Consider the following 15,712-nt stretch of genomic DNA (forward strand, 5'->3'; position numbering starts at 1 on the left):
GTGAAGGATAGAGTAGAACTAGGAGTAGAGGAGGAAAGGGGGTGGTTCAAGGAGGGAGTCACAAAGTGTGCAAAGATGGTGAGTGGAACAAGAAGGACGGGAGGAAATAGAAGGAAGGGTAGTGAATGGTGGGATGAGGAAACAAAGAAGGTTGTAGAAGAGAAGAAGCGAGCTTTCACAGATTGATTACAATATAGGAAGAGGGAGTCATATGAGAGGTACAAAGAAAAGAGAAGAGAAGTAAAGCATAAGAAAAAGGAGGCAAAAAGGAGAGCAGATATGAAATGGGGTAAGGGTATGACAGAATTTTTTGAAAGTAATAACAAGATGTTTTGGAAGGAAATTAAGAGAGGAAGGGGAGGCGAATCAAGAAAAGAAGTAAAAGATGCAGATGGAAAGATGATAATGGAAGAGACGGCAGTAAGAGGAAGATGGGCAGAGTATTTTAGGGCGTTGCTAAATGTAAAAAAGGATAGGGAGGGTAAGGTAGTTGCATTGGAAGCGCTAAGAAATTTACCGTGATGAGTGAGGAAAATGGAGGAGAAATAAGGAAGGATGAGGTGAAGGCAGTTGTTAAGATGATGAAAGCAGGTAAGGCACCTGGTCTGGATGGATGCCATGCAGAATATCTAAAAAAAAAAAAAAAAAGGAGGTACAGTGATGGTGGATTGGCTGGTGATGTTATTTGATGTTTATTTAAGAGAGGGTAGAGTGCCGAAGGATTAGAGGAGTGCCTGTATAGTTCCAGTTTACAAGGGAAAAGGGGACAAGTGTGAATGTAGTAGTTACAAAGGATTACAAAGGCGGAGCATGCCGACAGGAGACCTCCTGGTCCATATCTAGGTCGGATGCGAAAAAAAAATCATAACAATAATAAAACAACAAATAAAAACTATAATAATGTAAATAACAAATAAAATACATAAGTAAATGCATAGGTATAGCCAAATAGCAAACAAACAGGCAAATAGTAAATAATCATAAATTGACACATAACCAACAATGAATGAAAATCAAACAGACAAGTGTAGTTGGGAAGGCTTATGGGAGGATCTTGATTGAGAGAATTAGGAGAGGAACAGAGGGAGTAATTGGTGAGGAACAGTGTGGATTTAGGACGGGTAGAGGTTGTGTAGATCAGATCTTTGTGGTAAGACAGATATGTGAGAAAGCTATAGGAAAGGGGAAGGATGTTTTTTTGGGCCTTTATGGATCTGGAAAAGGCTTACGACAGGGTAGACAGAAAGGCACTGTGAGAGGTTTTGCGGATATACGGGATAGGAGGAAAGCTTCTAGGAGCTGTCAAGAGTTTTTATGAGAGTAGTAGAGCTTGTGTCAGGATTAGAAATGGAGAGAGTGAGTGGTTCGAGGTAAAGGTGGGACTTCGTCAAGGATGCGTTATGTCGCCCTGGCTGTTCAACTTATACATGGATGGGGTAGTGCGAGAGGTAAATGCAAGGGTAGTGGGTCAGAGATTAGAGATGGTTAAAGAAAATGGAGAAAAGTGGGAGGTGAGCCAGCTGTTGTTTGCTGACGACACTGCACTTGTGGCAGGATCGGGGGAGGGATTGAGAAAGTTAGTGACAGAGTTTGGGAAAGTGTGTGATAGAAGAAAGCTAAAGATAAATGTGGGTAAAAGTAAGGTGATGAGATGTACAAGGGGTGAAAGTGGCAGTAGACTGGAAGTGAGCATTAAGGGAGAGCGACTGGAGGAAGTGGATAGTTTTAGATACTTGGGTGCAAATGTGGCAGGAAAATGTGGAGTGAAGGTGGAGGTAGAATGTAGATTGAGAGAAGCGAGTAAATGCCTTGGTGGATTAAAAAGTGTAATGAGGAATAGACATTTGGGAATGGATGCTAAGAGGAGACTGTATGAAGGAGTGATTGTGCCAACAGCACTGTATGGGGCAGAAACATGGAACATTAGAGAGGAAGAGAGAAGGAGTTTGAATGTGTTTGAGATGAGGTGTCTGAGAAGTATGATAGGGGTTACTAGGCTAGATAGAGTGAGAAATGAGGAGGTGAGGAGGAGAACAGGGGTGGAAAGGGAGTTAGGAGATAGGGTTGATGAAAGAGTATTAGGATGGTTTGGACACATGGAAAGAATGAGTGAAGAAAGACTAGTAAAAGAGGTGTGGAAGGCAGATGTGGAGGGAGTGAACATGAAGGGACGTCCTAGGATGAGGTGGATGGATGGGGTGAAGGGGGCTTTGGGGAAGAGGGGAATGTCTGTTGAGGAAGGACGGGAGAGGACAAAAGACAGGGGTGAATGGAGAATGGTTGTATATGGATGATGTTGTGATGCATGAGGTGGAATGGGCAGGGGGATGGGGGGTGAGGTAGTATGTGTGAGCAAAATTTGATGCAGCCCGAAGGGATTTCTCCCCGTCTTCTCCTTTATATGAGGGGACGGAGAGGGGGGTCGCCGATTTAATGAAGCGGCCTTGCTGTGGATGTGCTGTGTCTTGCGACACTGCTTCTGACCCAGGACAGTGGACAAGGTGCAGGGATGACCTGTCATCCAGGAGGTGCTAAGATAAGAGGGAGGGTGGAGGGATGTGGAGTGTTTTCAGGGATGGAATGGGTGGGAATGATTTTATGCCTTTTCCTTTTTGGCTACCTCCCTTGTAAGGGGAAAAAGCCTTTGTATATGGATGTATGTATTATTATCATTATTATTATTATCTGTTATTATCAATATTATTATTATTATCATTTTCATTATCATCATCATCATTATTATTATTATTATTATTATTATTATCATTATTATTATCATTATTATTATTATTACTATTATTATTATTGTTATTATTTTTATTATTATCATTATCATTATTATTATTATTATTATTGTTATTATTATTATTACTATTATTTTTATTATTATTATTGTCATTATTATTATTATCATTATTATTATTATTATTATTATTATTATTATTATTATTATTATTATTATTATTATTATTATTATTATTATTATTATTATTATTATTATTATTATTATTATTATTATTATTATTATTATTATTACTATCATAATTATTATTATTACTAGTGTGTACGCCCGTTAAAAATAACGGGATTTAATATCACACGTTTGAATGTCATATAATGGTATAGATTAAATTTCCGATCATTAAGTGCAGAAAATATAATTCTTATCTTTTTCCAACTTCATCCGCATTTTCATGTAAACTAATTGCAAAGCAATCAAGTGAACTTCGTTATGATAAATATGGATGCATGAAGAAAATAAGTTTATATATAAAACTGAATATAATTTAGAGCTCTTACCTCTATTCAGTGGGCGAAAATAGTGAAATGCAGAAGATTGTGACGTCATGTCGTTGCTTGGAACACTACGCATCATAGACGCTAATTCAGGAGTTGGCTATACTTTTAAATACTGAATATGAAAATTTTGTATGTATCTATATATATAATACCCCTTCTGATTGGCTGGTCCTCTGCCGTGACGTCATATCTCTTCTGATTGGCTGGTCCTCAGTCGTGACGTCATATCTCTTCTTCTGATTGGCTGGTCCTCAGTCGTAACGTCCTTTATTCTCACGATGCGAACACCGCACACACACACTTGGTTATTATATAAATAATCATTATTATTAATATTATTATTATTATTATTATTATTATTATTATTATTATTATTATCATTCTTATTATCATTGTTATTGTTATTATCACCAGTCAAAGCTGGTGAAGGGATACATTATTGATATGTATTCCTTCACCAGCTTTGATCTATTTTCATCAGACCCGAGCAGACACCAAGTAGGAGCCACTGCACCTCAAGAACAAGGTTACATAACCTCTTGTTCTAGTAGGTGAAAGCTGTAGAACTGCACCAATATATATATATATATATATATATATATATATATATATATATATATATATATATATATATATATATATATATATTCATAAACATTATTTTTATTTTTTCATAAATTCCCCTACTTTCCACAAATTTCATTGCCGACTTTTGGAGGCGAGTTGTCAAAACAAACAAGTCCGTGCGTGACGAGTGTTCTGTGCAGATCGAAATTGTTGTTAATGTTAAATTGACTAAGAACTTTACGGAATGAATTGTCTCTTGAGAATACTTCAACCTGAGGGTTTATTGTAAAAGTCAAGGAATTAAAAGATCAGAATGGTAACCGTATGTGACAATTGTTCAATGTTTTCAATCAAACGGTTTCTATGGAGAGAGTATTGTTTGATGTCGAGAACATTCTGTCGAGATCATGTTCCATCGCGTACGCAAACATATGCAGTTTGGCGCGTTTTTCATACGAGTGCGTGCGAGCAACATCACCACTTGCCTACATCAAGAATTCCTAGGATACGAGTAGCAATGTATGATCATTGTAAAAGGCCAAAATTTACGGTGTGCGTGGAAGGCAACATCGGGAGTGGGAAAACGACGTTACTTGAGTATTTTGCAAGTGTTGGAGATGTGGAAATACTGGCTGAACCAGTCGACAAGTGGAGGAACGTAAACGGTCATAATCTACTTGTGAGTAACGTATTTAATTTGATTTGTATACCATGTGCTTGCTTGCTAGATGTGCTGTATAGAAATAAAGCCTATAATGCAAAAATGAAATAAATAATTGTACATATCTGCAATACATACCGTGCTTTGTCATACATATAACATACATGTAACAGTAACTCCAAAATCAAAATGGGAGAACAACTGGGAATACGTTTTCAAATGTCCCACCGAAATTTAGAGGGATTGTCATATGCTGTTGGTTTACATTTTTAACTTTTTCTATTTTGTTTTTCTGTGGGAGGGGTAGGTTATGTTATATGGTATATTTTTAGAAGTGCACACTTTGGTGATTGCATTAGAAAATTAGATATTAATTTTGGAAATTATAATACATCAATGTAATAAATGTTTTCTTGGCAGAAATCAATAACAGAAAATGCTGCTAAAGAATAAAGGCTATGCACAAATGAACAAAGTTCAGACAGACAGACAGACAGATTTTATTTGCCAATAAATCAATGTACATGAAGTGCAAATAATGACAAGAACACATAGTTCGAAATAATAAATGTAAATTGCCGAGGATAACACAAAAAGCATGAACGCTTATTTCCTTTGGGGTCCTCATCAGGTAATTTTTCTACATTAAGTCACACGGACAAACATACATAGGGGGTTGAGGGGACCAGAGACACTCATGAGTAATACCAGTCAGTACACATATGACACGTAAACATTGTTATAGATTTGCTAATATTACTGAAATGTTTGTACACATAGGAACATTGAGTCCGAAGATTTGAGCACCATCCAAACGGAACCTTGCATTAATCAAAGGAACAACAAAATAATGTTAAACTGTAACAAAACAGTATGAGTGAGTACTATATCGGAGTTGTACCATTAATAATATATTGCATTTTTCTACATCTGTATCAACATGTATGAGCGAGTACTATATCAGAATAGGACCATTAATAATATACTACAAAATTCAACATCGGTAACAACACTGCAGCTAGGGTTACCTATTAATTTAATCTAACATTTTACCTGAATCTCAGGACGGAGTGGGCAATTACTATGAGTAGTACATTATAACCTGAAGCACCAGAGGTAGGGTACAGGGGACCAGTACTCGAATGAGGAAAGAGGTCAGATCATAACTGTTCTCGGAACCTACCTGAGGCATATGCCATATTATGACTGGCAAAACAAAGGTGGAAACCAATTTGTAAACATCAATCATTGTTATGCTTAATTAAACTTCTGAAATAAAGGGGTGTAGGGGAGGTCAGAAACAGTTATGAGTGAACGCAGATATGGATGGTATTACTCATGGATTCAGGTATCCCTCACTAAGCTAGTAGTACACAAAATCAAGGCTGTTCTCTGTCCATAGCTGAGACATATAGTAACCCTTGACTTTTTTCTTGAAGGTAATCTTGCTATTTGTCTTCTTAATGGACACAGGTAGTGAGTTCCATAGTTGAGCACCTGTGAAGTGAAAACTGTTTTTGGTGAAGGGACCTGCATGAGGTATGATAAGAGACTCTTGACTATTCCGGGTTCGGTTCTAAGCCGATAATGTAAAATTACAGCTCACATATGAGGGAGCAGAATTATGAATGACATTGTAAACCTGGTTTATTTTCAGCTGCTGGACACGATATTTTACTGGTAACATTCCTACCTTGCTAAATTCTTCAATACCAATATGACTACGTTGAGGTAGGTTTAGTATGAATCTAATTATCTTATTCTGTGTAACCTGTAGCCGGGACTGGTTTTTTCTGCTCAGACTACTGTACCAAGAGCTACAAGCGTAATCGAAGTGATGTTGTAACAGGGCTGAGACCAGAAGCTTCTTTTTTTCCAGATCAAAATTTCTGGCTTTTCTGTACAAAAAATTGACTTTATGTGAACACTTGGAAACAATCTTATCTGTTATAGCATTCCCTGAGAGGGACTGATCTAAGGGTATTCCAAGATAGGTTACTTCTTGTTTTGACTCTAAGACATTAACCCCACATCTGACCTGTACATCGCTGCGTTTCCTGAGGTTGGGTTTGGATGCGAAGACAATACTTTCCGTTTTACCGAAGTGTAAGGACAGCCTATTATCTATGAGCTAGTCCTGGACCGATGACAGTTCGACACTCAGTTTCTCCTCTACTTCAACCGGGTCCCTACCTGAGACAATTAGAGCAGAGTCGTCTGCAAATAGCAGTAACTTACAGTTCACCGCACCTGGCATGTCGTTGATATAGATCAGGAACAGCAGCGGTCCTAGAATTGAACCTTGTGGTACACCACAAGTTATCTCTCTGTCATCTGAGCGGGCTTCATTTACCTGTACTAGTTGATTGCGACCTGTAAGGTAGGACTTGAACCAGCCAATATTCGCCACTCCTAATGCCTGAAGTTTTTTTAATAGAATGGTCCACTGTATCAAATGCCTTTTGAAGATCCAACAAGACTAAACCCGTGTAATTACCCCTGTCGCATTCCTGTTTTATCAGATCGTAAAGGTATATTAAGCTGGTGTCTGTTGAGTAGTTCGTTCTAAAACCAGATTGCATACCGTATAGTAGATTACATTCCCTGAGGTAGGTATCTAACTTGTTGTATATGGTACGTTCCAAGACCTTCGAAATAATACCTAGAATTGAAACAGGCCTGTAGTTACCTGCCTCAGTTTTTGCGTTTTTCTTGTAAAGAGGTGTTGACTTCTTTAGACGCTATCCGTGCTTTGATAGATTCAGAGGTTGAAAACATTGACCCAGATGACATTGAGAATTACAGGTACTGCAGTACTAAATGCAGGTTAGGTAGGTTAGGATAGAATAGACTATAGACTATATATACCAAAACAAAAATGGCATCTTGAGAAGCGGAAGTGCCTATGTTTGTTTGTTTATTTGGAAATTTGTTAACAAAAGTGAATAGTGAAAAAGATGGACAATTTATAAAGAGATCTCTGCTTAATCATCAGTAAAGATCTCAAATCATCCAAGCAGTGTATTTCAGCCTCTGAGAAAGCAAATAAGATTCTAGGACTGATTGCATGATCTTTTGACTTCAAAAGTCCATCGCTCATTAACAAGCTATATAAATCGTTAGTTCGTCCACATTTGGAATATGCTGTTTCTATATGGTCACCGAATCTCATTAAAGACATTGATAGACTGGAAAAAGTACAATGGCGAGGAACAAAACTGATTCCAAATATCAAAAATAAATCATATGAAAATCGACTAAAACATATGAATCTGTTTTAAAAAGCATAGACTCAGAGGTGACATGATACAAGTCTTTAAAATTCTAAACGGAATTGACAACATAAAGTGACAAAATGTTCACACTGAATGAGAATCCAACGAGAAACAATGATCTCAAGCTGTCCAGAAATAAATTCAATTTGGAAGTGGGTAGAAACAACTTTGCCAACCGTGTAGTTAATGAATGGAATAAACTTCCTGCAGAGGCAGTGCAATGTAGTTCAGTCCGAAGCTTTAAGAATCATTTAGATAAACACCTAAGCAAGATGCTGTAATGATTATAATCTACTTTATATTATTTGTGTTTGTTTTGTTATCTTTTGCCTGTTTGATTCTCATTTATTATTAGTTATATGTCAATTTATTATTATTTACTATTTACTTGTTTGTTTATTATTTAACTATACCTATGCATTTATTTATGTATTTTATTTGTTATTTACATTATTATAGTTTTTTATTTATTCATTTATTATTATTTTGATTTTTTTCGCATCCGACCTAGATATGGACCAAAAGGTCTCCTGATGGCATGCTCCGTCTCTGTAATCCTTATAGCTTTTAGCAACTTTTTCTGTTATTGATTGCTGTCAAGAGTGATATATATTAGGTTCATGTATTATACATACATACATATACCAAAGGCTTTTCCCCTCTACATACAATATAAAAATTAAATACTAGTGTTGCATGAGCAATGGATTCTTGCTACTGCCCATTAGATCATGTTTTTCAATGCTCAGAGGGAGCTAGAACAGTATCTGTATGATTTTCAACCATGGGTATTTACTTTAGTGTGACTGTACTAGGAACACATCTATGGTATTATTTTGTAGCTTTGAATCATCTCCACTTATGATCTTTTACCCAAGTAACCCTTTAAGCCACACAGCCAACAAGTCTCCTGGTAGTAATGTGTTTATATCCTCCTTTCAGGACTTAATGTACAAGGATCCACATCGATGGGCTCATTTGTTTCAAGCCTATGTGCAACTCACCATGATGGAACAACACCTCAAGAATACCTTGTCTCCAGTCAAGTTGATAGAACGTTCCCTATACAGTGCCAGGTTAGTTTAGAGGTTTTTATACCGATTTTTTTTTTTTTTTTTTTTTTTTTTTTGCTGCCATTACCCTTCTTAGCTGTCATTGTTGGGACCAAGATCTTTCCAATCTTCCATAACTAATACTATAACTTGCACTGAGGACCACACGTCAACTTGATATTAGACTGTCTTATTTTTTTAACAGGTACTGTTTCGTGGAGAACTTGTACAGGGAAGGCAAGATGAGTGAAGCTGAATACAATGTCTACTGTCAATGGTACAACATGATTGTGCAGAATATGGATGTTGGAGTTGATCTCATAGGTAAGGTCTAGGACCTTAATGATCTACCTTTTATCAGATTAAAGTTGTGGATTTATGTTTGTTTATATTACAATTATTTGCATGGGTAGTCAAAGTACAAGTACATATGGCAAATATTACTGCTATTGTTGCCATTAACCCCTTCCATACGGGGCCGCACACGTAGGCGTCATGGGGAGCGAGTGTATTCGCGAGGCTGCCATATCGGCGTCTTGATTATATTTATTGTAGTCGCCCCTCCATAATGACATTCTTTCTAATTCTTTTGTAATCGCATTTTCTATGGTTATCAAAATTCACGGGTGAAGAGAGAACGATCGATATAAGCGGTGACTATATTTTATGATGCGAGTATTATTACGACACGTCGTACGGCTGGCATTGGCTGCTGCCACCGAGATCTAAGTCCATGACGCCTACGTGTGCGGCACCGTATGGAAGGGGTTAAACACCTGAAATAAGATCCTCACCTCCTACACCTGCAGTATTATAGGCAAAACTCTTCATGTTGATCTTGATATAAGATAAAGCTGTGGATTTGTGCGAGTCCTCCATCCAGACAAACAGAAAACTTTGTGTGACTTATGGAACTGAGACAGGCTCTTTGGCACTGCAGGAGCTCTGCAACAGAGAACATGGGCATTAGATTGATTGGTTTGTATGAACCCATGACTGCTCTGAACAGCTTCCCTCCTATCCCATATATCTGCAATACCTCTCACTGCCTCTGACCCAGGGCAGTGGACAGGGTGCAGGGATGACCCGTCATCCAGGAGGTGCTAAGATAAGAGGGAGGGTGGAGGCGAGTGGAGTGTATTTAGGGATGGAATGGGTGGGAATGATTTTATGCCTTTTTCTTTTTGGCTACCTCCCTTGTAAGGGGGAAGAAGCCTTGGTATATATGTATGTACCTCCCACAGTGCCTTCCTGTTTACCCTGTCATAAGCCTTTTCCAAATCCAAGATGAACAGCAAATCTGCTCATTTTCAAAACCTGTCAACCCCCTTACTTCCATCAGGAGCTTCAGTGCTGAGAGGCTAACACTGTCTCTGGACCAGGCCCTATATAAACTAAAGATGTATTTTTTACTCTTTTCTTGTACATGGAGAGCTGACAGCTGGCTACTGCTCCCCTCTTCCTAAATTTTCAACAACCCATGACATAGAGGCAGTCCAACTCTTATACAACACTGACAACAGTCCAAAGTTTCCTCCCAGAGAGATGTGTAGGAGGTTCCGAGGGCCATTGTCAGTAACTGTAGCTCTCTGTGAGTTTTCTATTTAGTGAAACCTGTGGCAGCAATTGGTTGATATATGTCTATATTTTTTTTTACTTATTTTTTTCCAGTTTATTTAAGGGCAGATCCAGAAAAGGTTTTCGAGCGTATAAAGAAGCGTTCACGAAAAGAGGAACAACTCATACCCCTAGAGTACCTGAAGGATCTACATGCCCTTCATGAGGAGTGGCTTATTGAGGGCAAACATCCTCTACCAGCACCAGTTCTAGTTTTGAATGCAAATGAAGATTTACCAGTCATGTAAGTGGGCAATCAGAATTTACATATACAGTAAGTCCTCGTTATATGGTACATATGCATTCCTGAAAACCTTACCGCAAATTGAAATTACCGTATAGCGAACCCATTATAACATGTAATAATAGGATATGGCAGACGTACCTTCTCCCTGCTCTTTCCTCTTCAAAATATCTAGCGGATACCGTATCTGTGAATTTTTCTTACTGTGAATAGAATCGAGGGTAGTAATTACCAAATACCGTAACTGTGAATTTACCGGATAAAGAATTACCATATAAGGAGGACTCGCTGTATACCAAATTCCCTTTTAAGGGGGTGTCTAAGACAAATCTTCACCCACATCAGAAACAAAGAAAACTTATTCCTCTCCTATCTCAGTACCTCAAAACACACACCTACACTAAAAGACCTACTCACCTAACTTATTTCAGGATTTCAGGGATGCCAAACTGCTGAGGTCAAATGCAGTGTCAATCAGTCAATTTGTTGCCCCACTTATGTTACAGGTGCTGCTGTGGTGTCCACCTTACAAGCAGCTGCACAGTGGATCAAGATGGTGAAAAGAGGAAGATACCCTTCCCCCCCCCCCCCTTTTTTTTTTTGTCTTCTTCTTTCTCCAATGGGCACAATCATACCCCCACCTCCCCAATGGGCTGTGAGGCTGGCACCTGTTGCCTGGACTGGGCCAGAGTTGATCTTTTTGCTCTCTCACACAACTCCCAACAATCTCCCCATCCTAAATTTCTATTTTTTCACATAAGGAGGTCAGTATAGACTACCTGCCCTTGCACTTCTGTTAGATGGCGACATAATTTAAAAACCGACCTGGGCCCTCACACCTGCTCCATGTGCTCAGACCCTTTGAACTATACATACCTGTCCATCAAACACAACGCATACCACCGTTGGTTCCTTACGATGTGCAGCACTTACCAACAAACCAATAGTCAAAGAAATGATGATGTAAGAAAAAAAGATTACAAAACTCACCCACAAACACACCAACACAAAAACACGCCCAAAACAAAGGAAGATCATGCCAACAGGAGACCTTTTGGTCAATAACTAGGTCAGATGCAGGAAAGAAAATAATAATAAATTACTAAATATATCATGACGAGCAATAAACAATGATAATAAGTAGTAATATATAGATTAATAATGATTTGTAATAAATAAAAAATAAACATATAAGTAATACCTGAATAGAATCACCAGTGATGGTGTAATCAGTCAAATAATTCCGACAGTCCCCGGATTCGAACCGAGGTTTGTGAGAACATTGGCTTTGCGTTCGTGCAAGCCTTGGTTTGAATCCGGGGACGACTGTCGGAATTATTTGATATAAGTAATACATAGATATACCAACAGCTTTTTTCCCCTTACAAGGGAGTAGTCAATGTTAAAGGCATAAATCCATTCCCACCCGTTTCATCCCTACATACTCCACTCCTATGCATCACCCCTCCATCCCACTTTTCTTGGTTCCTCCTGGATGATGGGTCTTCTCTGCATCTCACCCACTGCCCTGGGTCAGAAGCAAAGACAACACATCCATAGCAAGGGTGCTTTATTTATTTGGTGACCCCCCACCCCATCCCCTCATGCAGAAAAAGAGAAGACAGGGAATAATCCCTTTGGGCTGCATTGCAATATTCACACATGCTCCATGACCCCCCATACCACCACCCCCTTCCATGCATCACAGCATCATCCATACACAACCACCATTCTCCACTCACCCCTATCTTCTCCCTTCCTTCCTCAACAGACATTCCCTCTTTCCCAATGCCCCTTTTACCCCATCCATCCATCTCATCCTTGGTTGCCCCTTCATGTTCACTCCCTTAACCTCTGCCTTCCACACCTCTTTTACTACTCTTTCTTCACACATTCTTTCCATGTGTCCAAACCATCCCAATACTCTTTCATCAACCCTATCTATCAACTCCCTTTCCACCCCACCTCAGCTCTCCTCCTCACCTTGTTTCTCACTCTATCCAGCATAGTAACCCCTACCATACTTCTGAGGCGTTTCATCTCTAACACATTTAAACTCTTCCTCTCTTATGTTCCATGTTTCTGCCCCATACAGTGCTGTCGGCACTATCACCTCTTCATAAAATCTACTCTTATCATCCATTCCCAAATATCTATTTCTCATTACACTTTTTAATCTCCCAAGGCATTTATTTGCTTTTATCATTCTATATTCTACCTCCACCTCTGCTCCTCCCTTTCCTGCTACACTTGCACCCAAGTATCTAAAGGTATTCACTTTCTCCAGTCTCTCTCCCATAGTACTTCTAATTTGCTGCCATCTTGTCCTCTTGTACATCTCGTCACCTTGCTTTTACCCACATTTATCTTTAACTTCCTTCTGTCACACACCTTTCCAAACTCCGTCATGTCACTAACTTCCTTAATCCCTCCTGTGATCTTGCCACAAGTACAGTGTCGTCAGCAAACAACTGGCTTACCTCCATTTAACCCTCTCCAATCCCCTATCCATCTCAGCCTTGGTTGTCCCCTCATGTTCACTCCTTCCACCTCTGCCTTCCACACTTCTTTAGTAATCTTTCTTCACTCATTCTTTCCATGTGTCCAAACTATCCCAGTACTCTTTCATCAACCCTATCTTCCATCTCCTTTTCCACCCCAGCTCTGCTCCTCGCCTCATTTCTCACTCTATCCAACCCCCTACCATACTTCTCGGACATTTTATCTCAAGCACATTTAAACGTTTCCTCTCTCATGTTCCATGTCTCTGCCCCTTACAGTGTTGTTGGTAATATCACTCCTTTATATCTCCTCATTGTATCTATATGTGTGTGTGTGTATATATGTGTATATATATATATATATATGTGTGTGTGTGCAGAGTGTGGCATAAGTAACACTTTGTTTAAGTGTAACAAAATTAAAACCTTTTTAACTATCCTTTATTTTTTTTAACATGAATGTATTCCACAGGTTAATAGATTAATATAATATATTAGCAAAATTAATAGAATGCTTATTGAGTTCAATAATGGTCAATGAAAATAAAATCAAACCAACTTAAAAAAAAGTTACACAAGTTGTGGACCTTTAAAAATTAGTCGTTTATTTGAGATGTTCAAAATGTTTCCCTTCATGTTCCATACAATTTTGAACTCTACCAGCAACACTTTTACAAACTTTTTACACATCTCAATGGTAATTTAATGAAATTTATCAGAAATTGCATTCTTTAATTCTGGAATTGTTTTTGGCTTAAGATTGTAAACCTGATCTTTCAATACACCCCACAAAAAACAAACAAACAAAAAACGGTGGTGTTAGGTCTGGTGATCGCAGCAATGATTCTTGTAGTTCATTGGACTTTACTAAGCTTGTTGCAACAATTGGCCTGCCCGCTCTTTGAGCATCATTTCCTGTGGATTCAAATTTTCTAATCAACCTGTGATATTTTGGCTTTGCACCCTTGGGATGTTAAATTCAACTGATAACAACAATTTCGCAGTTTCAGCACCATTTTTATTGTTTTGATAGTACAGTTAAATAGCTTTTACTCTGTTCCTTTGTTAATCTCATGGTTGTATAAAATATCTGAAAAAATAGAGATTCAGCAATTAATTGAGGAAAAGAAAGAAAATGTACATTATAAGATTAAAAAATAAAAAGGGCGTTGCTTATGCCACACCCTATATATATATATATATATATGTATATATATATATATATATATATATATATATATACATATATATATATATATATATATATATTAAATATATGGTGATTTATTTTATATTGTTAGTTATTATTATTATCTTGCTAAATATTTAAATACTTATGTCTTATTTTATTCATTCATTTATTTATTATTTATTTTTTTCTTTTCAGGGAAAGGATATTTAAAGAAAATGCTGCCAGCATCCTATGTTCAAATCAACTAAAAGAAAGTGCAAGCACCAACTAAATGCATCATTAATTACAGTCCGGAGAATTTAGCTCCCATATAGTGCTGTTGATTGTTGGTCTTTATTCACATTGTATGACCAAGTGTATTTTGTCTCTTTCACACAATAATTTTCTTCATTTATGAATTATATTTGAAATAGAAGTTCGTTGTTATTTGTGTGGTTTGGGACCATGAAAAGGTGTGAAAGGGATGAGTTAGATGTAAATATAGTGTGGAGGTCTTCCACATGCTTAGCTACCTTGCTTTTAGACCCCTACTAACGGAGAAGAGGAAGGGGACACTCGCACTATCCATGTCTGAGACTAGTTGATTGAACTTGTCAAGAGTTGTTTGGAATGGGAGATTGCTCAGAGATGTTGGAATTGGCGATGATAACATGTGATTTAAGTGATGTACCCCCAGGTGTGTGCACCCAACTGATGATGATAATGATGTATGCTTTGAGAAATATATGCTATTTTTGTAACTGAGTAGTTTCTTTTCTACTTTTGCATTTTTTGAAATGAACAAAGATTACATAAACTGTCATTGAGGCTTGGCTTACAGTGTATCCAAGTAGGGTAAATTAAACACTTGGGTAATTAAATTGATACTACTATTACTTAGAAGTTTTTAACAGTAAAAGTATGCAGATCCCATCCAAAGTTAGTATGTGTAATCGACCTCTCAAAGGCCTCTCTAAAGAATAGGTATACACCACAACTAAAGGCCAGTGTGCATGGTATATTCATAGGTTGACACATATTGCTAACATGTCTAGTTTCCTATATTTACATTGTATCAAATATTCTTTTTCTTAACCTTCTCACAGGTCTGCATGATATGGTTCAATGGTATACAGAATTTCATACTGTTGTTCAAGGTGTGTGAAAGTGAAACTGGGATGGGATATGGGATTTTGTGTGTGCATTTAGCTGAGCTGGGTGCATCACCACTGAACAGGTAGTGTGTTACTGAAAAATCTGGGGTGCATTTCCATCAATGTATTAACAATTTTAATTTCCTTAGAGTGGTATGTGTGTGTGTGTG

The 15,712-nt window shown here is 37.8% G+C and overlaps 1 protein-coding gene across 1 annotated transcript; it reads left to right on the forward strand.

The window, feature by feature from the left end:
• Positions 1-4,032: 4,032 nt before the first annotated feature.
• LOC143027183 (thymidine kinase 2, mitochondrial-like) lies at positions 4,033-15,149 on the forward strand. The gene is made up of 5 exons (XM_076188334.1): positions 4,033-4,546; positions 8,746-8,879; positions 9,061-9,179; positions 10,527-10,716; positions 14,605-15,149. Exons 1-5 carry the CDS (start codon positions 4,181-4,183, stop codon positions 14,678-14,680), a joined length of 885 nt encoding a protein of 294 aa, XP_076044449.1. The 5' UTR covers positions 4,033-4,180; the 3' UTR covers positions 14,681-15,149.
• Positions 15,150-15,712: the final 563 nt, after the last annotated feature.

This window comes from Oratosquilla oratoria, chromosome 7 (genome assembly GCF_046742065.1).
Source record: "Oratosquilla oratoria isolate Oo_2021 chromosome 7, ASM4674206v1, whole genome shotgun sequence".
In the NCBI taxonomy this organism is placed as follows: domain Eukaryota; kingdom Metazoa; phylum Arthropoda; class Malacostraca; order Stomatopoda; family Squillidae; genus Oratosquilla; species Oratosquilla oratoria.

Coding starts and splice junctions, on each gene's coding strand:
- LOC143027183 (XM_076188334.1), top strand. CDS start 4,181: ATGGTAACCGTATGTGACAATTGTTCAATGTTTTCAATCAAACGGTTT. Junction 8,880..9,060: donor CGTTCCCTATACAGTGCCAG/GTTAGTTTAGAG, acceptor TTTTTTTAACAG/GTACTGTTTCGTGGAGAACT. Junction 9,180..10,526: donor TGTTGGAGTTGATCTCATAG/GTAAGGTCTAGG, acceptor ATTTTTTTCCAG/TTTATTTAAGGGCAGATCCA.